Source organism: Molothrus aeneus, chromosome Z (genome assembly GCF_037042795.1).
Source record: "Molothrus aeneus isolate 106 chromosome Z, BPBGC_Maene_1.0, whole genome shotgun sequence".
Classification (NCBI taxonomy): Eukaryota; Metazoa; Chordata; class Aves; order Passeriformes; family Icteridae; genus Molothrus; species Molothrus aeneus.
In genome coordinates, this window is record NC_089680.1 from 38,998,402 (window position 1) to 39,024,270 (window position 25,869).

Genomic DNA, 25,869 nt, shown 5'->3' on the forward strand with positions numbered 1-25,869 from the left:
TGAAGAATAGCAACGCCTTGAACCTGTGAGCACTGCTTACTGACAGATAAAACATCCCTGAGTTATCAACAGTTTCCAGCAGAAATCCAAAACACAGCCCCATACTAGCTACTGTCAAGAAATGTACCTCTGCCCCAGTCAAAACCAGCACATACATAAGTCAGTATATAAGGAATCTAGCTTGTAATTCTGCAAAACAATTAAGACTTGCTGAAAAAGACAGAACTTTGTGCCTTAAGATTAGGTTCATCTGATATTCTATGATGGAAGTGTTAAAATTGGTAGCCTGAAACCTGAATGTTTATGTACCACTGTTAAAAGTATGGAGAAATTGAAAGTGGAAATTAAAAGCTATGTGAAAGTGTGTAGTTTTCAGGTGGTACTTTCTGACAATATTGTCTTCCTGTCATCTTTCTATTCATAGCCAAATTCCTCCCTCTCTTCTTTTGCCACATTGTTCCTGCTGAAAAGTTGACTTCAGCTTTTTCAACATATGATGGGGTGTAGCCAGAGCCAGAGTCATGAAAAGCTACTGCTGATCAATTCCGTAAATAGATAAAGTGCAGAGACTGGCAGAATGGGATGTAATTTTAGGTAGCAGTGATAATAAGCCCATGTTTATAGGAAGGCCTGGCCATGGTAATGTTTTAACACCATCTACTCAGCTAGAGCTTTACAAATATTTTGTGCTTATGTGAGCTGGGTTACAGTACATTACAGCTTACTGGTTATGTTTCACTCTGGACTGTGATCTGCAAGACTTCAGGTGCAGTTTCTTTGTCTACCTAGCAGAGTCATCCCCCTCGGTTCTCACTGTGTGCTACGGGGACAAAGCCATATTTGGCCCCATTTTATGCAGTGCTTTTTCAGTAGCATTGGTTCTCTTTAGGGTGCTGTCTAAAAATAAATGAGTCTGTGTTCAGCAGTAGTCTTGGGTTTTATTGCAGTAATGCTGGTAGGCCCTCAGATAGGCCACCACAGTGATACAGTCCCTGCTCCCACAGAGCTTACATGCTAGCTTTTAGAAGTCAACTTTATTATAAACTCTCTCGTATATTCCAATTTTATACATAGGCTCACATGAAACCTACTTAGATTTTGGACTTGATTCTAGTACTTCAGGAAATCAGCAGCTAGATTTCAAGACCAGAATCAGATATAACTTGAGTTTGCTGAAGGTATTGCTGACTTTTCTTGCTGCAAGCACAAACAGAAGTACATGCTGAAGCTGAAAATTTCATGGTATTTAAAACATGCTGCTTTAAAAAAGTCAACTTAAAAGGAAAAAACAAACCAAACCCTTGCACACAATACAAAATATACATAATATTTCCAGTATTATTTGCGGTTGTGCCAACTTAAAAGTGCAATAGACTTACCCATTACAAAAATTGAATATCCATTTAAGTATTAATTGTAAAAGAAAAATAAACTAGTAACTTGGAGTGGTTAGGTTAGAATACAAAAACCTTACCCATTGCTATGTCTCCCCTTTATTTTGGAAAAGCAGTATTGTGTCCAGGCTGGGAAGGAGAATTATATTGTCCATGTCAAAATATAACCCAATGAAGGCTAATGAATTGACTCATTGCTACCTGATTGATAAACTGTTAAATCCCCAAAGAAGTTGCATATTGGATATTGACCTGTACCTCCCACTGAATGCAAAAGAAGGAAATCTGGGTCAAGGCCTGAACTGCCTGGTAGGCAGCACCAGAAATCTGGTGTATTGTGAAATTCCCCCTCTGCTCTGGAGTGCATGACCCTGATTATGTAGGAGCTTCCCACATACATGGCTGTAGGGGTTATTTTTTTCTGCACAAGTTTATATAAGAATTGAGGCAGACAAATTTTTTCTTTCTACTCTCAGAGCATTTGCCCTCAAAGTTTATAATTACAAGTCAGGAGCTTATTCTTTAGATTTATGCAATTGATATTTTTTTTTCCCACTTTTTAAATATTTGTTTTGGTCACAGACTCAGCTGATGGCAAGAATCTTGTTTGAAAATTGATATAAGAATCTGAACTGTTTTTCAGAATGTTAGAAAAACCGCAACAAAATGTCCCAAAACATAACATTTCATAGATACAAAATAAATTCAAAACACATATAAAACTACACTGAGAGTAATCCAGCTGTTGCTGCAAATGAAGCTGTTATTTGCCAAAGAGATGGTTGGCTTTTGTCTGATTAGCTATTAAAAAAGACTGAGTAAAACTTTCAAACGTGCTTAAGCCTAGTCCCTCAAAAAATAATGGCAAAGTGCCTAAGCATAATTACAAGCCAGCTTTGGGGGGAAGAAACCATAACTTCGTGTTCTCAATCAGGCACATTTGCATGTTTTACTCTTCAAGTAAATCACCTCAAGCTGGAAACAATCTCACTTGCATGGCAGCATGCATATGAAAATTACACACATCTTCTCTCACGATCAATTTTAAGTGTAACTGACAGGCATGAGAGAGAAAGGCAGCCAAAAGGCCAATTTCCCTGACTGTTACCAGTCTTACAGCATGGGCCTTTATAAGACTGAGCTTTCATTATAACCAGGCAGCATAACAGCATGTGATAAACTTGAGGTGTGTAACCAACAAAGTCACTCAAGTGTTGTGCTTAGAGCTCATTCCAGAGCACTACAGTACTTCACTGTATAAAACATAAGTTAACTTCATCAAGACATGAACAGGTAGGACCAAAAAAAATGTGATAGGTAAGGAGGTTGTACTGAACTTTGGTCTCCTGGAGGGCACTGAGATGCTAAAGAAGTAAGTGCAGTAAACATTTTACAGAGCTTAGATCTCCACTATCCCCTTTTGTAATGTGCATAAGTCCTCAGTCAGCTATCCCCTTTAGTTCACTCTATGCTCTTAGTCTTGCAAAATCTTTCAATACAGAATTAAAGTCAAGATCTTGACTGTCTTTTCTATTTATGTCAAAAGCCAAACTAAAATCAGAGGGACTGAGAGTATAAAGGCCAGCATAACAGTAGTAGTGCTTCTCAAGATGAAAATGAGTAATAACATTGCAGAGAACATGCTGTAAGTGATTATGAAATTCATATTTTCTTCTCAGGAAGAAAGTATGCAGAAGACAGTTATACATACCATTTGACAATACTTCCCCAAAACAATATCCTTCAGTAATTTAGTTGTGACCTTAGAGCAAGAAATATGGTGAACTTTTGGAAGACTTTGCCCAACCAGTTGCCCTATAACATCCAAACAGACATCTTCATACACAGTTCCCAGTTTATAGATTAGTTAAAGCAAAGGTTTGCTGGTGGAAATTATTTTTCTAAAACAATAAGGATGGAGCTAGTCAATGAAAAAATGACTTTTCTTCTCCCAGTCTGGAAGCAGTATTCACCACACATTCATCATCAGCTTAATAGAAAATGTCCTTTAACACGTGGTACTTGTCAACTGAATTACCAAGTGATGCTGTTCCACGATAATCTGAAATAAATTCTTCTGTTTCACTCTGCAGTGGATCAAGAGAAGGCCTGCTGGAACAGTATGTTACTGTATACTCCGGACCTGCCAGTTCTAAGGGTTAAGTTTGTTTGAAAGGCAAAAATTTACAAGAAAAGGCATTATAAATCATTTTTGAAAAAACCAAACTGTCCTGCAGTTACTCATACAATAGAGTAGAATCTGTAAAATACTTCATCTATAAAGACGCTTTCATTAAAAACGTTTAAATGTTACTAAGCTTTAAGGCACTCCAGCTGAAGAACTGACTGATCACAACTACTATTGGTGGCTCAGATCTCCTCTTTATCCATATAACTCATCTTCAGTCTTTGTCCTTTGTGAGTTCTGCAATTTCATCAACATCTTCTATATCGTGTGTCATTTTCTCGTACTGTCTCTTGAAGAAGCCAAGCTGTGAGAAGCATTAAAATAACACCACATTGCAGTCAGTCATTGATAATTCATTGCTCAGCAAAACTAAATACTGTGATGGTAAAAATGCACCTGTGTGCGTGCATACACTATAGAGTTTGATTTGTAGAAAATTCCTCCCTCTAAAATGAAAGGAGGTGGGCCCTAAACTCCTACCTGGTGCAACTGAATGCTAGAGCAGCAGTACTGATTAGCCAGTTTTCTCCCTGCTGAGATATGGACATTTCCATGATGCCTTGGTGTGCCAAGGAGCACTTCAAACACGAATGCCCTGGCACACATAAAAAATCTCCCCTTTTTCTATGTAACCTTTGTAATTTACTTTTTGCCCCTGCCCTTTCTTTTGTCTGTTCTTTTGTCCAAAATATATCCTCTCTCACCTTGTTTTTAATCCCCACCCTTGTCCACTGGGAATATCATGGGTGTTCAGAGCCCATATAGGATATTATGGAAGGAGGCAGACAGTGTTGAAAGGAAAAAAAGTAAATGTCACAGCCCCTGTTTTGAATGATTGGCAGATCATTTAACATCTTCATCTTGCCGGTTTCTATAAGGACTCATTTCATAAACCCTTCTAAAATATGTCAAGGGTGTAATGTCAATGCAGTATTATTCATACACCAAATTGCAGATGTGGTTTTGTTTCACACTAGAGAAGAGAGATTCCAAAGAAAATAGCCCAAATATATTTATCCCTTTCCGGTTTTAAGATATAAGTACTAACTTACTTTCCACAAAACAGCAACCAGCACCAACAGCAAGAGGAGTCCAGCCAATATGCTGCCAATCACAACACCTACTGGTACCTCAGCTTTCTCATCCGGCTTCATTATTGTAACTGGGATCTGAAAGCAGAGAGATTATGTCTTAGGGGCTCATGTGAACTGCAAATAAGGTAGGATTTGTAAACCAAAGATCAAGAATGCCTGGACTGCACATATTCCAGGATCAGTGACCGGAATGCACCAAGCAATTACGGCCCTTTCACTGGTGTCCATGTGTGCCTGGTTGCACTGTGGCACATGGCAATGCCAGCTAGGGACTAGAGGCCCTCATCACTCTTGGCCATGCATAACAGGCAGAGGACAAATCTCTCCTGCCAGCTGCCTCTCCATTAACAGCAGGCCTTTCAAAGGCTCCACACACCATCACTGTGTAAACCAGCCATGTTTACATGAAGGTGGGGAATAGCCTGGTGTACAGCCCAAAAATCAGACTGCTGGAGGAGCACTCCATTTCACCAAGTGTTGTCAGAGCCCGTTATCTGTGCTTGGCAGCTGTAGGAGGCAGAACTAATCACTGAGGCCAGACACCATCACATCTGCTGAAATTCCAATCCTCCTGCTGGGCAGGTGCCTCAGTCTCCTTTGCCTGCTGTTCCTACCTTCTATGAAACCACTAATGACTTGACAGATCTCATGGTGATCTGTGTTCTCCTGGATCAACTGCATGGATTTGCTGCAAGATGTATAAGTCAAACAGGAGCACCTCTAGCACACCTACATGTCCTGAACCATAAGCAATACCAGAGAGCTCCCAGAGGAGTATAGAGTGTCTGGAAGTTAGTTTTCAGGTGATACCCTATCTAGCTGGATTAGGTATAACCAAATATATAATTACATATAACAGAGTTTCTTGGAGAGACATTGCTGTAATATTTATGAACTGTCAAATTTTTGGATTTAATCTTGGAACAACATGCAGTTAGCTGAAAGTTTTTTTTCCTTCCTGAAACATGATAAAACAAGTCACACTGGTTTATTTTCTCAGAGTGGTTGTTCAGTACATTTGTCTGGAGTAATTCAATCTTAAGCTTTCTGGGAAACTTGCTCTGGACTGACATTTCAGTGATTTAAGTCATTTCTGTTGGAAGGCTCTAGTGTTGTGCTAGGTGTGGTTATGTGTATTCATTTCACCAAGGCAGGATGGCTTTGTGTATTTTCTAACTGAATGGCCATAGTGATGATTCTAGCAGGTTAACATTCTGGCCTCCAGCTGGCAGTCCTTTCCAAAATGGAAAAAATGTGAAAGCTTTTACGTAAAAATACCTAAGCAGCTTCCCCATGTAGCATCAAAAGGCAATATTCATTTATTTGGCTAAACAACAACCCAGTTCATCCAATGTAAGAAGCCAATTTCATATATGCAGTTTGCCTAGTAATGCTTTCTGCATTAGATTAACAGTGAAGTGGCACTATTGGAAAGGAAAATTGATGCCTAAGAACAAATTATCTTTCCTGAAGTTAAACTGTGGTCAGTAAGACACCATGAGACTGGGATTCAACTCATCTGGTGTTTATCTACAGCATGGTTCCTGGACTCCCAAAGGAGGATAGGCTTTTTTAAGAGCCTAATTCACCCTAGTTATCTTCAGGATCAAATTTAGGATGAGATGAACTGCATTTCAGAAATACCTGTTCTTTCCAGGGACTAGGTATATAGAATATGGATGAGTAATGCAGATATTAAATTGGATGAATCCTACCACATCCATTTAAATTAACAGGGGAAGTAGGGAAATAAGCTCTGTTTGCTTCTGTACTGTCCTGTTCCCAAGGAAGTGTGAAGGGCAGACTGGGTATCCCTGTTGGCCTGACAAGAAGTACCGTGCTGGGTACTGACTCCAAGTGTCAGACTCTCTGCTCTAGGGAGAATGTACTTTCACAACCTGGCACATTTACCAAGACTTCTCACAGGGCACTAATTGTTGAGTAAAGGTCAGGCTGGAGGTCCCCAAAAGACACTTTGTTTCCAAGGAACCCTGTGGATAACTTTCAGGGTCTGCTCAGCTATTGCCTCAAAGGTGTAGAAGTCCCAGGTGCACATGTTTCAATGACTGGGGGAGGAATTGACTTTCATTTTTCAACTGTCATTTGAATAATTAAATTCTAGTTCTCCTGAAACTGCCAACAGGACTTCTGGTAATGTAGATTTGGCAGTACCATGCTTCAAATATGGAAAAATACTTATTAATGAGTTACCTAAAAAACCTGTGCAATTACCTGGAATATTTGCATTGTATAGTAATGAGCTTCATCTCATAATAGAAATAATACCACACCAAACTGAAACACTCAGAACACTTCAAATACTGGCATGAAATTTTTCTGTGAAAACATACTTCCTTTGTTCTTCAGGCACTGGAGGTTGTACTGATTACAAAATGGCTTATTTAGAGGTTCTTCACAAAAAATAGAGTGATCCATGAGAAACCAGTGATTAAAAATGGTATTGGATGATGATCATACCACACAGTGAGAGAGACCAATCTGTAACTGCTTTCTGCACATTTAGTTGAATTCTCTATTGCCTGTGAATGGGCTATGCTGCACATTCTTACATATATTTGACTCATTTACTAATTTGCATTTTGCTTTTTAATAGCCTTGGTTATTTTATGGGCAAAACAGGCTAGTAAGTCCTGTAAAAATAAATCTGAAATTAGTACTGCAAATGGAAGAGTGTTCCTCTCAAGACAAAGAGAATAAGGTGTCCTCTTTTATTACAACAGTAATTACCAGAGTACTACTATACTCTTCCAGAGTTTTTTATGTTTGTGTATAGCAAATAGAAAGCTTGGAAGAAGAATTCAGTACTAATAAAGCAGTGGTATGGAGACTTCTCTTGAGATTAACTGTGTCCACATTGTCCATATGAAGCTATTCCAAATGCTAAAAATATTCCACATTCCTTTACAAATGAGATTATTTTCTAGAGAACTTTGCCAAACATTTGTGTAGAAACCTCAAACCATATTCTTATAGAAGTAAGTAAGACTATAACTCAGATTTGTGAGCATGTTTCCCAGAGCTCATTTATCTATAAAAATTAATTCCATTGCAGCAAGAAAGCCAAATCTTGATCTTTTCATGAACAGAAAGCTATCTGAATTTCAGAAGTTTCTAGCTGAGTTCTTCTCAGAGTTCTACAATTTAAGACCTACAGGTTTTAACCATGTCTGGTTTTTATAGCAGTGGGCTGAAATGAAAACATTTTAATAGCTTAAGGGACTTGTATATAGTCAAATGATACATTATTTCAACATAATCAAGTTGCTATGTACTCCTAATGGACACTGAAAATGAAATACTATCACTTTAATACAGTCAAAGGTAGAGAAGTTGAAAAAATATACTTAACTATCACTTACAGTTAGGGTATTCTCTCCAATGATAAATAACTCAGGGTTATTTGTATCAACTTTTGCTTCTGCAGAGAGTTGTAATGTCTGGAAAATTAACTGAAAGAGAAGATTAAAACAGCTGTAAAGCTCTGTAATAGGGCAACTCAATTAAAATGTAGACATTCTAAAAGTCCTTGAAGTCTGAAGTCCTTGAAATGAGGACTTCACAGCTAGAAAAGAAAATCATAGTATTAAGAAAATTATTTTAATATTTTTCCCCAGCCAACATGTCAATCAAAGTAATAATATATCCGTAATCCACTTAGCAATGACATTGAGGAACTGTTTTTCCTTTAATGTACAGTTCAAGCAAAACAGAAGGAAATATTTACATAATCCTTTTTATAGTTCTTTCAAAGCTGTCACTGCTGCTAGCAGGGAAGAGATGGGGGGAAACAGCAGTGAGAAAAGGAGACACAGCAACAAAAGACAGATGAGAATATATCTCTGGCCTTTGAAAGAAATGGAAACTGGATGTTCTTTTACTTCCCTCCGCCCTCACTTCTATCCAGTGCTTCTGTTTTTCCCCATTTATTTTTTCCTTTCACTATGTGTTCCTCTCCACGTCTCAAATTCTGACATAGCTCTCTCAGCTTAAACAGAGATGATGACAAAAATCTTAAGCCAATTCCTATTTGAAAAGGCACCTCGTGCCAGATCCCACTTCCCTCTGTGGATGTACTGGGAAGAGATGTGCGTGGCTGTGCAGACGCTGTCAGTTCACTGCTACTCTTCCACAGCACCTCAGGAATGGCTCCTCCATGGGAGCACAGGACCACTCTCTCCAGCTGACCCAAAAGAAATGCCTGCTCTGCCATTTTGCCTCCTCAGCCATTCCTGTGTGGCAGGGCCAGGTACTGTGGGCAGCTGTGGGTCTGCAGTGGCCAACACACCAAACTGACTGGCTCTGCAGTGAGTTATTGCATCCCTGCACTGTGGCCATCTGGCCAAGTGGTGTGTCCTGCACACCTAAAAGTTTAGAAAAACACCTGAGCACTTTCCAAAGCACCTCAATTCCTAAACACATCTTTTCTTTGCTTAGCAGGTACTGGCAAGCCTGCCATGCCCTTCTTGGACAATGGCTGATTGCCACTAAATAAAAAGGTTGATAATGTGCATGATTGAGCAAGTGCTTGCAAGATTATTTGTGCTGAATTTTTTACAACCAAACAGAAAATTACAAAATGGGAGATGTGAGGAGAACTGTTACATATGAACTTTCCTTCCCATCAGCCAGTGATGGTAAACAAACAATTCCCACTCACTTTTTAGTGAGGGTAGTAACCTTTTGTTCAGGTCTCCACCTTCTTCATACCTAACAGCACTAACAAATGGTCTTGACCCAGCTGATTAGAAAAATACAAACACTAAAGACAGACAGATGCTTTTTGTCGCACACTGCCATAACGCATTTAACAATATCAACCTGACCTTTTCCTTTTAAGAGTTGAATGCTGGAGCTGACAACAGCCCTGCTGTTAAATGTCAATACCTGCCACAAGAATCACCAGACACACTAAGGAGACTGCGTCACGTTCCTGACGCGTTAGGCAAACCCAGGACTCCAAGATCGTTTGGTTGGTTGCCTAGCTAAGAAGCAAACATGGTCTCACTTCAAAAGTCTGGTAACTCATGATGAGTTATATCCTGGAGGACACATGGTGATTGAGAATAGGCTGAGATATTGATGGTTTTTTGAAGCATCCTGTAGGTCTCTAAGCAAGGACTGTTTCTTTGACACTTACTCTAATAAACACAAAAAATCAATTAAAGATGGTTTCCACACTTTCTTTATCAAATAGAGCAAAGAGAACTGGCAGCACCAACAGGGCTTTGGTATTTTGATGTGATCTGAAATGACCACAATGTAGGCTGTGATGTTCAAAAGTTAAAAAGCATGATTATTTTACAGGCTGTGATGATACTGTGCTCTGCTGTCCTATGATGAGTTTTGTGAAAACTGTAGTTCCCCAAGAATGAATCTAACAGATGTAGGAAACTTTTTTCAGCTGTGAAGGTTGCATTATCATAGCATTTTCTTAGATTCTGTGCTGGACTGAAGTTTTATCACCTCCGTTATGCAGCCTCACTACTTTCAGGTTCAAGTTTTCAATCGGGAAAAATAACACCAGTATAAAAGAAAGGAAGGTCTTTCTAGACTGAGGTCTCTGTACTCAGTAAGTACTCTGAGAGTACTCTGTAGTCTCTTAGTAAGGTCTCTGTACTGGACTTTGAAAAATATCAGGAGTTTGAAAATACTTGAATATTGTATGCTCTATAAAGATGCAGCTGATACTCACGGCAGCAAAGGTTCCATTCCAGATTTGGGTGGACACGTTCACAAAGTACTCTCCCTTCAGTGCAATGTGTTCCAGTTTGCATGTGATGGTACTGCACTTCATGTTCTTACAGTTCTTCCAGGGGAAACAGCAAGAAGAGGCAAGAGCATGCATTAAAAATACACTTTAAAAAATATTCTTGCAACATCCAGAATTTTTGCCCTTGCCTTTGCTGTTCTGTGCATACAAATTAAGTGCTTACAGGCTGTGCTAAAGCAGATGCAGTATCGGTGAAAATATCCAGGCTGAGCTCTGGCTCTGTAAATAAGGAATGCCACCTCATCACAACTTTCCTCACAAGTACAGCAGTGGGCTCAGAAGGTCAGCTCTGCTTCCCTCAGCTCAGAAGGTCGTGCTTACTGCAGCCCTGGGATTTACTCACCAGTTCTTTGGAAGCTCTGAAGTTCTCTTTCATGAAAGATGGAGAATAAGGTCTTTTCCCTATTTGCAGTGGATTTATCTGAGCATCACAAGTAACACCTCTGACCTAGGAAAGATGGCAGGAATGAGACTGGATGACATGCTACTTGGGAGTTTATACTCATTGTAGTAATATATATTTCTGGGCTTAGATGGTGGCTGTTAAAGGCTGAAGTGTGAACACTGAATTCTTTAGGAAACAAAAAATATGTGGTTTTGGTTAGAAGTAAATAATTCTTATGACAGTTTTTTTTTTTTTGTCCCTAGATTGACCTGAAGGGCTTTTCCTCATCTAATAATTTCATTTTTACAATAATTTTCTCAGGAACTTGGAGAAGGACCTAATTGAAGAGATCCAGATACTCCACATCTGCCAAGTAATAGCCTAGTGTACTGCTGGAATTGTGGTTCCCTCTTTATGAGGAAGGGACAAAGAAGGAAGAAAGGAAGAAGGAAGGAGAAAGAGCATGGATTCTCTTAAACTAAGCCATAATATTGGGGAGATAATTAATGTTTATAGTACTGATAAACCCCCAAAACACAATTCAGTTCTATACCTCATCTGTGGTGACTGCAGTTAGGTACATCAGTGGGTTGCCTTTGCTGGTCATTTCGGGAAGATTGATTGTTACAGAAGCCATCTTTACTGGAATACTTCCTGTTGTTACCTGCAAAGCAAAAAACACAAGAGTTAATTCAGGTAGCTATGCATAAATTATTTGATACAGCAAGAAAATTAGAAATAATGGATGAATATGGAAGAACTGGACTCCTTTTACATCAATGTTTTTTTACTAAGACACCGGGGTAGTAATTTTGTGAATAGTAAAGCAGAAAGTATATTGTATAGCTCCAGATTCCTGTCTGTTTTCTTAGCAGAGTTCATATTAACTGCATGAAATATGTTTTGAAAAGCAAATGTTCTGCCACAGCCAATAGGCCTGTTTAGTCCTTTGGAGTAGCAGTTACAGGAATGGAAATGGAACATAAATTAACTTTCTTCCACGTTGCATATTTGGATCTAAGGGTTTTTTTCTGTGTTATGTAATAAGCACTGTGATTTGGCTAGTTCTTGCATCAGGTTTGAGCCCTTAACCCTTGCCAAACTTCAAGTTTCAAAGTCCAAGCCTGCAAAGACTTATTTTTCTTTATCAAGTTGTCAGGACACTCTGTGAAAAAACAGTCTAAGCTGGCCTAAAGTTAAGCATTAACCATCTTCTAAATATGTACACAGTGCAGGACCAATCCCTCCCCTATTCTACCGGTGCAAATGTCATCCTTAACCTTATAAGGACTCCAAGAACTTATGCTATTTGCAATTTTTTTTTCTCTTATTTGACCTATTCAAAAGCTTCAAAATCCGACAATGAAAGCAGGAGTGTTTTTTTAAACAAGGTTTTGGGAGCAGGCTACAGAGGGAGCTAAGGAAACTTCTTGAACCAGAACAAAACAGACTTACTAACCTTAACTGAGAAGTTGAACGTGGGGCCAATATCTTCAAAATTATTCACAGTGGAAGGAATGTTATGACCAGAGTATACTTCATAAAAGTTGATATTGGCAAGCCTGGTTAACAACCATAAAACAATACATTTCAATTTGGCAGCTGCTTTGAAAACATATGTTACTGGATATGCCTTTGTGAAACAGGTCAGAAGTACAGAGAGAGAAGTCAGTCACTTAGATTGTTGTTTGAATTTTACAAAGTTGCTTAAGAAAATGGTGTGCTGAAGCCCAGAGCTGGAATAAACACGTGAAATTAAGACAAGAGAATTGTACAGGATACAGGCTCTCTCAGGCTTCTAGACCCTGCATTGTTTCAGGGCCCTACTGCAAACTTCTTCTCTGCACACAAATGGCAACATTCACCCTTGCAGTCACCTTTTTACTCAGGAAGGGCCTTCCTGGCTGTCTCCTTGGTACATCTGTAACTGGCGGGGGGTGGAAACACAGGCATCACCCTCCTTATGTAGATGGCACATATCACATAGCCCTCATAGTCCTCTTTGGGTCACATTGTTCAGTAATTATGAGGTTTAAAATCCAGAATTTCTGAAGTAACACAAAGGTGGTTTCAGCTCACTGCAGCATGGAATGGCAGGTGTGCGATGGAAGGGAATGGTGCAAGGAACTGTGGGCGCTTGAGGAGCTCAGTTAGCTGGAACCACACTCAAAGGCAAGGAAAACATCCCTGTGCAGTGCATCACACCCACTGCTTGCTACCTGTGAGCAGCTCCTCTGCTAAATCATGCCAGAACTGTATCTGCTCTTCATCATTACCTTTCATTAGAAGGCTAATTTGAGCAGTCAAAAAGCAAGCTGGTGAGTTAACAATAAATAGAGGCTATTACAACTCCTACATCAGCTTTTCCTGTTCCACAAGGAATCTATCATCTTTACTGTTCTCCCTGTTTAATCTGGGTAACATCCATGAATACCATCCCAATTTAATGTGTGTGCAGTCTCACAGATGTGCTTCCTGATCAGTGGTGGTCCTCCATACTGCACTGTGGATCCTTTCTGAAACTCCTCTTTCTCCCATGGGCCCTTTACTTGAAGGACTTGCTTACAAGGACTACAATGAAAACACACATGACATATTTTCTGCTTTCTCACTGCTGAAGACTCCAGTCCTTCCAAGATGCAGAGTATCAGCTTCCTAGTCCTTTCAGAAGTCTCTGGAAACACATATTGCTACATCTGCTCCTAGAAACTCAAGAAATTATCCCTAGAAAGATTTAACTTCAGCAAAACAATACTTTTTTCTCAGATCTTGTATTTTAAGGGATTACTTCTTGGCTGCATTACCTGCCTCAGAATGAACTAATTCCAGGTAAATACTTCCTATGCCAAGTTATGCCATGGCTTAATATGCATTTTATTTAATTCTTTAAAATTTATTATCTCCAAGAATAACTAACCATTTTCTGGCAGTAGATATTCCTTCATTCCTTGATGTGCATATGAAATTGAATTTTTTCATATTCAGGAGATGTAGCTGAAAACCCTTGTTTTCCCTTGAATAACTTTTATAGACTCCATTCCTCGCTTCTTCTGAAGCATTTCATTTCAATCTATATTTCTCAGCTAATTAAACCCACTGATTCAAGTTTGCGCCATCTGAATTTCCTAAGAAGCTAGCCCTCTGCACAGATGCTCCTGCAGTCTCTGTTGCTGCTGGTGAGGTCTCGTGCAACTTTCTCAAGAAGCTGAAAGAACTTGAACCACTGACTTAAATGCTTTTCTGCATTTAAAATAATCTCAAAAATTCTGCATGATTCCAGGACTGGTGCACCTATTCATGATGTGCATCTCAAATATTTTGAAACTGTTTCTGCAAAGAAGGTTAAAACACTAATCTTCTTTACTGTGGTCCCTATTCCAGCTCATCCTACACAGCAGCCAACAGTTCTTGTAGCTATGGTAATCTCTGAATATTAATTTCCTGGATCCATAGTTGCTGTGCATTTTGAAGCAGCTCCCTCTTTTTAAAATTTCTGTTATTCTCTGAATAACAGGGAATATTTACTGGGATTTTTATATCTATTTATATTTACTAATTTTTGAACACTTTGGGATGCAAAAGCATTTTTTCATCAAGGATTGGTGACCAAGTGCATTAAGTGTAATTACATGTTGATCCTAGAAATTCAGTATTTGGGAGAGATAAATAAATCTATTCTTTGATGAAAATTCAAACATCCTACCTTGATCCAAGAGTGACACCCATGTATTTTTGTTTCAGTTGCAATCTATGTTAAACTGTAACTGAAATAATTCTTGTTTGGAACAGCAACAGACTAATTGCTGTTTGAGTGCATCCCAAATCACCAAGTGTTTCCAGGGCTCAAGGTAAGGACTTTCAAGAGCACTATATGAAGATAAAAGGTCTTAAAAGGCTTTTTGTTGGTCTCTCTCCCCCTGTCTGCTCAGCTGCCTCTCCTTACCTTCCCAGGGAAAAGGATCTCTCTTGCAACAGCCCTGACTTGCCTTCTACATGGAGAAGAAAGGGCTGGCACCAGGCAGGGGGGTAGATTTGAGCCAGAATCTGGATGGGTGCATGGGAAAGCAGGGTGTCTGCTTCCAGTGCCAGTGCAGCTGCAGCAAGGGAGAATCTGCCAGGTGTACCTCAGGTTTTAGTTCAAACCATTATCTCAAACTGCTAAAAAATTTCTATTCTTGCTCTAGGTTCAGCAGATACGTCCATAATTTTTTTCTTTTTTTTCTTTCCCTTCTTTGCTGAGAGGAGCATATTTTTCCTTTTGATATTCCTTTGTTTAGTTTTGATCACTGCAACTCCAGATTTGATCCCATGTCATTACATTTGAGCCAAGAAGCCCGGTGTTATTATATAGTATATACTATTTATGTTATCAAAACCACATGCACTGTTTGACCTTTATATCAATTCTGTTCATAGGAGCACCTGTAACAAGTGTTTGGAGGTAAACACGGGTCCACAACTTTCCTAATTTTTCACATATAAGTTTGGTTGGAAGGATGGACAAACCTGCAACTACTGGTGAAGAGGAATTTCTTATGACTTCCAAAACAAAAGCAAAGCTTCCCTATATTTTAGTGGCCTTTCAAGACTGTTACTTCAAGTAGCTTGGCAAAATGCCCTTGTCTGTTTACATAAATCAGCATACCTTGTGAAGTGAATTTCTGCATCATATCGCAAAGGAATTGATAAGGCGACCTGGTTGTCCGAGTCTTGCTGTTCCTTACTTTCACTGTTCATCAAAACACATTTGAGTCAGGTGTAATAATATTGTTTTATACAAATAAGCTTTTAATACCTAACTTGCTTTTATATCATTAGGTACTTTACCTCCATGCACGAAAACTTAGAACTGCCACATTCTGAAGATTTTTAAGGTTGAAATCAAAGCTAATATCAAAGGACACCTACAGAAGAGACAAGTGACACATAGTAAACAAGTTGGTATAACATTCCAAAAGACATTATTCATGTGTGTAACAATCTAGAACTGCCCTCTATACGTGAATTCTCTACTTTCCTGTGTAATATTTCAGTAATGTCTTAATAGTCAGAATTAATTTGTTCTTACATTCCCCTACAAGTTGGCATTCTTACATAAACATGAGTTATTTGCATTTTAAAATTGTGTACAACTAGCTGTAAGCTGCAACAAAAGGTGTTCACAATTCCTTCATTTTAAACTCTAGCATTGACACAAGCTTTGTATTCAGTCTTTTCTTCCATTTGTTCCAGCAGGTCCACTTTGAGCAATTCCATTAACATTCAGAACAAGCTCAACTTTCTATATATGATTTTTTTTTTTATTATTCTACATGTCCCACCACAGGACACCATGTTTCTGTTCTTTCAAGCAAGTTTCTTATTGCTATAGCTGATTATCTTAGAGGCTAGAACCCAGTTTCTCCTCTGCCCTTGAGGAATAAGAGATTTCATGAAACTGTGGATATCCTGAGGTTTATGGTATATATGAAAAAAAAGATATATAATTCATCTTAGGACTGTGTGGGCCTCCCATCTCCTCCCAAAACAATACTGCTTTCTTGAAGAGATGAGTTTCACTGAGCAGGTGAGGGAGTTACCCCAGGTTCACACTGCAGGAGGGAATTGATGGGAATTGTGCTCAGTTCTCAGGAGCCTGCACATGATGCTCTATGCTTCTCTGTCCCCAGCCTTCACTCTCCAAAAGTTACATAACTGCAGCAGCATTTGGAAGCTGTGGGTTTTGACCACTGAGCTTTGAGAGCCCTTTGTCCTTTAATCTGACAGGGAGTCATATATTTTAAGCCCTAGTTTGCTTATTATAATGCCTCTGTTGTAAAATCTAAGAAACCTTTATCAGCAATAAATGCAGACTTAGGAAAAAACAACAGCCGAAAAGGTTTTGGGTATCATTCAAGCTTATTTCAACATGCTAGCTGTACCTGTTGTCCTGTTCTGAAAACAGGATAGCTTATTTGGCAAATGACTGTACTTTGTGCTGTTCCTGTTTGACACGAGACTTCAGTCCCATCACTCTGCAGAGAAAACAGACAGAAACACCATCTTATGTCAGGTTTTGATAAGGCAGAGAGGTGTGTACCTTCAACAGCATATGTATTATGATAAGGAGGAGTGAAAATAGGTGTTATGGCAGTAAATCCTAGAGATGCAGCAGATAGGTGGGGCATAGGCAGGGCCATGAGGAAGTCACAAGGAAGGTGGGACAAGGACCATTCCCACTCGATTTCTTGTGGGTTGCAATCATCTTACTAGAACTTTGTGCTGAGCTTGGAAGGAGGAATACAGGCCAGAGAGTACAGGTCACCTCTACCACTAACTTCTGTAAGTCCTTTTTTAGCAGAATTTTTACAGAACTTTTGCAGATATATTAACACAGTCTTAGAGCTGGAAGAAATGAAACTTTCTGTAAGAAAATCTGCCATACATTATAGTTTGTTTACTACTTTCCAGAATATTGGCTTGTCATCATCCTTGATTCAAAGACAAATTCACAGACCAGAGCCAATTATCAACCTTTAGAGAAGAATTTATTAAAAAGTATTGTCTTTTGTAAAAAAACATTCCTACTAGACATTTACCATTCATGAATTATGCTACAAAAAAAAAAAAAAACCCAAGAAATCCTCAAACCCTCAAAACAAGACCTCCAAAAAGACCCATATATACTCAGTTTGTTTTTCTTCCTGCCTTGAAGCAGGCACATTTTTGGTCCAAACTTCACTTGCAGGCTGAAGTGCTTCTAAGCGAAAGAGCTTTTAAAGCAAAAGAAAATTCTAGCTCCAGTGTGGTCTTTTGGCAGGACTGAAATGAACAATCTTGCTGCACAACAGGATGGGGAGGTAGAGGGGCACCCCCAGCGCTGTATGCAGTACTTTTGCCAATTCATTGTTCAGAATAATGCTGTTCTTGGGCAGGAATGAATGCTATCCCTCCTCTCCCTTCAGTACAGGGATTGCTCTGGATTTCACCCCCAGGATTATCACGCACCTCTCCAGTAGGAGCCTGACCATATAAGCCAAGCACTGAAATCTGCATTTCATCCTTTGTGAATTGGGAGCAACAATCTGAATTATAGGTACACTGCATTCCCCAAAATAGTATGCATATTTCCTCTCTTTTGCTTTCTCTAAGATAAAATTTGTTGGAAGAAGAGCTTTTGGTATAGCCATATGTCAATCTGATTAACTGTCTAGCTGGAACACATGGCCTTGGCAGTAACACTATTTCTAGATCCAAAGTCTGTGCTTTAAGGATTCATCATCAATACTGCACATCTGATTTATCAAATACAAATTCCCTGTAGCACAGCAACTGCTTCAGGCATGCTGCTGGGAGTTAAGAAGATGTGGGTGCCAAGGCCTAAAGTGAGGAAAAAATGTCTGAGGTGAGGTCAAACTCGAAAAGTTGCCAGCTTTTATGCTGAGTTGGAAATATCTCTCCTTGACCTAAATAAACTGATCTGCTGGGGGAATAATTCTGGTATCCAAGAAAACAAATTGTGAGAGAGTTTTGTATACACATTCTTTTCTGGAATAGGCACTGCTAGAAAGGAAAAAAGAAAATTCCTCTGAGAACTTCAAAAATCAGGGGCAATTACAGAAACAGTGAAGTTGGGTATCACGCACCGGTAAAGAAGATGAAGCAAAAAACAAGTTGTCTGAAAATGTGGCCTGGATTCTGGTGTTATATGCATTTTCCTTTTTATTTCTCAATTTCACATTGAATGTTAGTCTTCTGTTTTTGCTGCTGACAATAAACTGTTGTTTGCTGTTGGAAAATAAAGTCCATTGTTGTAAATAGAGGTACTAGAACAGCTGTGGATCAGGAAAATGTGTTGCCTGAAGCCAACAACAAATAACAAGCACAGCAAGACATTTCCTACATTGTACACACTTAAACACTCTGCTTTCTAAACCCTTTGGCATAAGAAATTCTGTGATGGTGTTTCCTAAAACCAGATAGAATTACTGTATTCCAAAAGTGCTGGACTTTGATTATGTGTTGTCAAAGTGACTGCTGAATTTTCAAGGAGTCTTCCCTGGTGGGAAGGTGGACAGAGTGGGCAGCCCACATAGGCAGCCTTATCTCTGATGCATATATATGCATATACATCTGACATGGACTTAGAATATGTGCTGCCCAGATAGCTGACCACAACTCCCCACTGGCACAGCTACTGCAGGATCCTCGCTGCTCCCTGTAGGAGGGATGAAAACAGCTGCTGCAGCTGTTGCTGCTCTCCCATTGTGCTCCCTTTCCCAACAGCAGCCAGTCACATACAATTTGTCCAAATACTCACTATGTGCTCATCTCTAAGGTACCAAAACTTGGGTTGGTCTAAGCTGACAAGAGTCCTAGAGTCCTACTTCTGTGTTTGTGTCCCTATCCTACCTCTTTTTCCTTGATTAAATTTAGATTAAAATGCCATTGCTTTTTTTATCTGTGCTGTTTCTAACTAGATGTTGAACTGGAAAGGCATTCTCCTCTAGAAATTAATCCAAAGCCTACAGACAAACCAACTGTTGAAAACACTGGACACTGGACCTTAAGGGTTCCACTGATTCAGCTCTTACCCATCATCTGCCTTCTGCTGAACATTGAGAACAAGATCACAGACACAAAGTTCATCTTCACCACAGTCTTTAATAAAAGGAATCTAGGAAAAACAAAAACATTTCCTGAATGACAGGGCTCAACTTTTAACATGATCTGAAGACACTAGAGTGCAAACACCTTCAAGCTGAAGCACATTCTTGGTTTGCAGATAAGAAAATCCCTCTGAAGGACATTAAAAATCTTGACTAGTGAAGGAGTGAACTGAATAATGTCTTGCTACATGTCAACTGATCCAAGAATGGTACAGACAGGTTACTCTTCAATGACAACAAAGGGGATGTAGTCAAGTTAGTTCCATCTCTCTTCTCTCTACCCCTTTACTGTAGAATAAACTGAAAGAATTCATCTTTGCCATCAACAAGAAGTTCACATCAGTGGTGACATGGCTGAACTGACATGCTTGTTATGTGCTATGGTGGCTGACTCTGTGTGTGTGTGTGTGTGTGTGTGTGTGTGTGTGTGTGTGAGCAAGCTCACGTAATACAGGCAAAGGTATGAAAGGAACCAGGGGACACCCCTCCATGTGACTTACACAGAGCACCAATTTTCACTTGCATGTGTTTCACTTTGGTGTTTGCAGGGCACATGTTATGGACGTGTATGGCCATGCATTTCTGAATAGTAAATCTGCATACTTACACTATAGGCCACAGATGCTGGAGAAGATATGTCCAGGACAGGGCTGGAGCCAGGATTTGCAAGGCCAATGTCAATGCGCAAACTAAGTGAATTCACGGCATCTGAAGGCTCCTGCAAAACACACAAGGTTCAGATGATGGTTGTCAGCACAGAAAACAGGGTAAAATTGGTAATTTCTATTGTGAATTGAGAGTGCACAGTAAAATAATACTTGCTCTAAACAAGGACAAGCAACAGTTCAAAGCTTCATTTCTTAAAGAAAATAATTTTGTGAGATTGACCAGTGTGGGCTCCTCTACATTAACAGTTTTCAGTGCAATTTCCATGATAAAACTGATTTTTCTAGGATTGCCAGAGACTGTGCACATCACAGTAACTACTAGGGCTAAGGCACATGCAGATTGTCTGCAGCTGTGGGAGCTGGTCCTCAAAGCCATCACCAGGTAGCTTTCATTCTCATCTAGCTGCAGAAGTCAAATTCCTATTCCACTCTGCCTTACCATCACAAAGAGCATCTGGGCCTGAGTGACACTAAAACACAGTAAATGCCATGTTTCCTCTTTTTTTCAGTCCTGGATGAGTCATCATCTAGCCCTGTGGTTCACTGCTCCACATGGCACTAAATGTGATCAATAGGTCACTGCAAACCACAGCAGGGACAGAAGTCCTCTACCTGACCTAGCATCATGCAACAGAGCGTAAGGCAAGTCTCAGGGCTCTGTTCAGTCTTTGGTTCTGGAGAAAAATGGAGACCTGCTTATTTCTATTTAATTCCTTGTTGTGTACCAGGGGTTAGGATGCATGCAAGTTCTGCCTAAATGTTAGTTTGAAGAAAACATTTGCATGTATGTTTTAGTTCTTACAAAACAGTCTACTCAGAGGGAAATTAAAATCTATTGGAACTATAGACCATGGGCTCTGTATTACACCAAAGCTGAATAACACAATTAAGAACCCTCTTTCCTATCCTAAAAATGTGTACTGAATGTGACAGTTATTAGTTGCTATGAAATCATAATCTTATTAAGTATTTTCAGCTTGGGGGATTTGGGAAACATAAATAATTCAGTACATCATGCATGAAATTCACATTACAGACAAAAAATTCATCCACGCCTTCCTCTGATCTTTTGTCATGCAAGAGTACTTGCAATTGCACTTACTTGTACACTGAAGACATCATGAACACAATTCTCTTCATTATGCACCACAAGATCCCTCTGCATGTACCTTTCATTATTTTCTTTGAAAAATCCTCTAGAAGTCACTCTGGAGGACTGGAGATCTGCATCCAATGTTGCATTGTACTTTATAGCTACAAGAAGAATAACAGTACATTTTTGACTGAGCATGGTTGCCTGTGATCTCATTACTATGCTCAGTATTATAGAGACCAGGCTTTCCTGACCACACTAAGTATTTCATGTTTTTCATAGCTAAACACAGAGCAATTTCAAAACAAAAATACTTTCTCTGGTGTTTTCCAAGGCAGTCAAACAGGTTTAGGTCCTGATTTGCAAGGGGCACATCAAATGGCAATCAATCCAGCCTCCACTGCAGATGTCTGAGCCTGCAGCTCAGGCAAGAAGCCAGTCAGCAGGGCCAGGGTTACCCTAGGTAAAGGGGCCTTGCAATAATGTCACTGAACTCAGAGGTGACTTTAAACAATCTGCATCTTCTCTTCAATCACATAATAATTTCTGCCACCTCCTCTTTGTTTTATGACTATTCTATTGTGAAAGTTCATTGTTATTTTATAGCTTAAAATCATGAGCTCCTAAAGGCACTTTATGTAGCACTGAAGCAGTCCAACTGGTGTTGTCTGTGAAACTGAACTTAAAAACTTCATGGGAGCCCACTGCTGGTCACAGAAATATTCACTGTGCTCTGAAAAGAAGAGCTTCATCCCACTGAAAACTGCTCTGACCCTCTGAAAAATATTTCATTTTGTTTTTATGAGGAGGAAAAGTATGCAGTCTGCTGTTGAAAACAGAAGGTTGGATGAACCTAACTCCTCATTAATTACATTTTTGGGGATTATTGAACAACAAGGATACAGCTGTCCTCTATACTGTTAATTCCCCACTTTTCAAAGAGTATGGAGCCAGTGATGAATTAGATCTTAAAAACACTTTTTTAAGCACTTAAGTTTTACATTGATCTTGTGATTCTTGACATTCAATCTAATACATATTTAGATTTTCCATTACTCATTTAAATAATGGACTTTTGCCGAAATTCATATAAGACAAATCATTGAAATACTCTTACCCACTTGATTATTTTTCTTAGCAGGTCTAAATGAAGCCTGAAAGCATATTTTGACAGTTATATCTGTATTCTTGTTCAGCAGACTGATTCTTTCAGGTTTAAATGAAGCAGTTATGGACACATTTGCAATGCCTCTTGACCTGAAAAATATATTTCAAAAGTTACACGGTGTTTTGAAGAACACTAGGTAACACAGAAGCTGTTATCCAATACTATCTGTAAATGTTAGTATTGATTTTTTTAGGTTCCCAATGTAAACTTCTTTTAATGGCACTAGTAAAATTATTTTTCCTTAGGTAAACATGAATTTGTTGATATCATTGCTCACAGCAACAACAATACATATTTTCATGTCAAATTAATGGCTGCTTGATGGCTTGGGCCTGTGCCCTAATCAATCCCTCAAGGTATCAGGGAATAAAGCTCTTGGCCTATTTTCCAAGTAAGTAACCTTCTGCTCCTTTAGAGCTCTTCTGGGAAGGTGAGAATGGGTAATTCTTCATTTTATTTAATTATCTAATTTTTCTGAAAAACAACTTTAATGTAATTGAACAAGATTTTGAAGAAGAGTTTCAAAGGAACCCTGCATGTAAAAACAAACACTTTAATCAAAATGAAATGCATTAATCAGCCCAAATGTCAGAGTGAAAGAAGAACAAGCATCTTCATTAATCAAATCTAAATAAATGCTGGTACTTCAAGGAGCATAATTTTCTTTAATGAAATTCCCAGTAGCAGCAGCAGTCAAAGGTCCAAACTGAACCATTCATTTTTAATTATCTAGTTTCATTATGAAAGAAGTAGCAATTCACTGATATTTTTCTTACAATGGGGAGCCTCAGGCATGAAGACAGGCAAAGGAAAGGAAACAGCATTTGAATTTAGCTCCTCAAGCAAGGAGCAGAAATCACAGCCTACTTAGGCAGGCAGATGATTTGGGTTCTGTGAAACCTTTTTATATATTGTGAAAGTACTCTGACTTCTGTGGCAAAGGCAATGTGCCATTACAAATGTGTTTCTTGCCAGAACTAGTTGTCAGCTCTCTGTTACTGCTCTCTGTCCTTACCCTGCTGGACAAGGCTGCCCCCATACCAGCCTATCAGCCAGTAAAGGTCACACAGGTTGTGTGAGATGTGGTTTCATCTGTCTCAGGCTCAGCTATCAAACTTATACTGTGGCTACTGAGGTACACAGCCTGCTGTTACAAACACCCTCCATCAAGCCCCATTCCCTGCTGCTGTCCCTTCCCTCTGGACCATGTGTCTGCACAGCAGGAGCAGGAAGATGTCTCCTGGCCCTCTCGTTCCTGGTCAGGTCCCGCCCAGCAGGGTCTGCTACCTGGCTTCCTCCCACATGCCCTGGCTCTGCCCTGTGTACTGCCTTGGCTTTCAGTGGTTAAATGATAAATGCCTAAAAGAGATTCAGTCTAATGCTCTTTTTTTAGCTAGTTTTGATAGCAGTGATGAGGCAGTAAGTGTGCTAGCACTGAACACATGGAACAAAAGAGCTTTTTAATTTGCTTATTTTTCCTGTTTAATTAACTTCATGTTCAACTGCTGCATCTGAAGCACTAACTGCTTCCTTTCTAAGAAAGAGTATACTAACCATAGCACAACCACATTTCCATCAGCACCAACTGATACGTCAGTAATGCCATCGTCATCTAAGTCTCTATGGCCATCTACTGATCTTCCAAAGAATTGGAGCTTTTGTCCAAAAACAGGATCCGATCCTAAGATTTTCTGGGAAAGAGAGTTTGGTTACTGAGTTTGCCAAAGCATGCTTAATTCTGTAGATAGTAGCCTGGTTAATAGATTTTCACTGATACTCCCTGTATATGCAATGTATTGTTTAAACAAAATGCATTTGTGGGTGTTTTCTCAGATGGTTTTGTAGCACTTCTTTCTCCTCTATTGGAGCAGACAAAGGACTAGATTTTTCTGTCTTGGGAGCAGATCAACTAACTGACTGCTGTATGCCAGATACAGCTGGAAACTTTTTCCATCTCACATTGAGCAACCCAAAGAATACGAAGCTTAATAGGAGTTCTAACAAATACTTGCTGCAACCAGAAAATCTGCATAGAAAATGACAATAAGATTACCACTATGGTTTATATGAAGACCAGAGAAAGACCTTTAATATTATGTATTTTTAAATTGCAGTGCTGGGATTTATCTAATCTTCATTGCTGTACATGAACACTAAAAACCTGAAAATAATGGGTGTCAGTTTTAGGATAGTAGTTGACTTCACACTTAGGCATCAAAAATGGCTCAGAATGTGCATCTTGCACATGCTTTTCCTCTATATGGTTCATTTATAAACACCACAACATCAGTCTGGATATACTGACAGCTGAAAGGAGGCACAAAATGTGAAATAAACCATGAGAATAACAGCATTCCTTTAAGAGGTTGAGAGAGTAGCCAATTAAAGCACAGAAAACCTTCTGTTTTCTTCTAGCAGATTTAAAGGCACCGAGTACAGCATTACACAACACAGTTATTTACCTGAGAATATTTGGTACGAATAGTCTTTTGAAATCCATTATAAATGTAAATTGCTCCTGAGTTTTGGTTTTCCAGTGGTGCACCTATTACAACATCATTAGAACCATCCAAATCAATGTCTGCAAGTGCTGCAATTGCTGATCCAAAGCGTGCATTTTCTGACCCCTGTGGACCTTCCAAGAGTTCTTGTTGATCCAAGATTCTCTTTAAAAAATGACAAATAAGAAAAAGCAGAAACTCAGCTATCATTGCACCAGATTAGACCTAGGAGCAGTATCTATGTGCATTGTTTTTTGTTTCTGTTTTCCAGTACATTCCCCTCCGATAGCTCAACATTGAATTCCTTCCCCATTGTATTGCCCATTCAGTTTGCATTATGTCTCAAAGTCTTGGCAAGAATTACACAGCAAAATCAAAGCATGCTATGCAAAGTACTAACAGCAAATATAACCATATGTATGAAGCTTAAATGCCCTCTCTGTCCTCATCTGACTGTTCTGAAGTTTCACAATACATTGAAAAATACAGTTTCCAGTTTTGGATTACTGGTTTTTATGCAGAGGGAATGGAAATTATGAAACTGGACATAATTCTTTGAAACAGAAATGGAATTTCCTTACTACTAATGCAAAAAACATGCGACCAAATGGTAAACTCCTGACCTCTCCAATGCCAATGAAGAAAGAAAGATTGGAGATCTTCATAGTTAAATAATCCCATTTACACTAGATTAAATGCAGCTCTGGCAAATAGCATTCTCACCTTTAACTTCAGTTAGCATACTGTGCTTAAAATTTTAGAAATAACAGCCAAGTTATTTATTAAAAATGACTAGAAAAGTATTACTTGCACAACGGGGACAACTTGCACAAATCCAGATTATTTTTAAAAAACACTAGAAGTACCTTTCCTTATTCTTTCTTATTTAAAATTTAAACCCAACATTTTCCAACAACTAAAAATTGTAAGATAGTCTTC

At 39.1% G+C, this 25,869-nt stretch overlaps 1 protein-coding gene across 1 annotated transcript in view; it reads right to left on the reverse strand.

Annotated features, from left to right (window-relative positions):
- Nucleotides 1-918: 918 nt before the first annotated feature.
- Nucleotides 919-25,869, reverse strand: part of ITGA2 (integrin subunit alpha 2) — a 40,551-nt gene continuing 15,600 nt past the window's right edge. The window contains exons 12-28 of the mRNA XM_066569766.1: nt 24,892-25,095; nt 23,984-24,120; nt 22,379-22,518; nt 21,271-21,422; nt 20,108-20,218; nt 19,426-19,508; nt 18,478-18,619; nt 16,774-16,866; nt 15,680-15,756; nt 15,498-15,581; nt 12,312-12,414; nt 11,406-11,516; nt 10,811-10,915; nt 10,390-10,503; nt 8,057-8,146; nt 4,635-4,751; nt 919-3,886 (exon numbers count right to left, since the gene is read on the reverse strand). Of these exons, the coding sequence (XP_066425863.1) occupies nt 3,797-3,886; nt 4,635-4,751; nt 8,057-8,146; nt 10,390-10,503; nt 10,811-10,915; nt 11,406-11,516; nt 12,312-12,414; nt 15,498-15,581; nt 15,680-15,756; nt 16,774-16,866; nt 18,478-18,619; nt 19,426-19,508; nt 20,108-20,218; nt 21,271-21,422; nt 22,379-22,518; nt 23,984-24,120; nt 24,892-25,095 (1,953 nt within the window). The 3' untranslated portion in view covers nt 919-3,796. The remainder of the gene's footprint in view (nt 3,887-4,634; nt 4,752-8,056; nt 8,147-10,389; nt 10,504-10,810; nt 10,916-11,405; nt 11,517-12,311; nt 12,415-15,497; nt 15,582-15,679; nt 15,757-16,773; nt 16,867-18,477; nt 18,620-19,425; nt 19,509-20,107; nt 20,219-21,270; nt 21,423-22,378; nt 22,519-23,983; nt 24,121-24,891; nt 25,096-25,869) is intronic.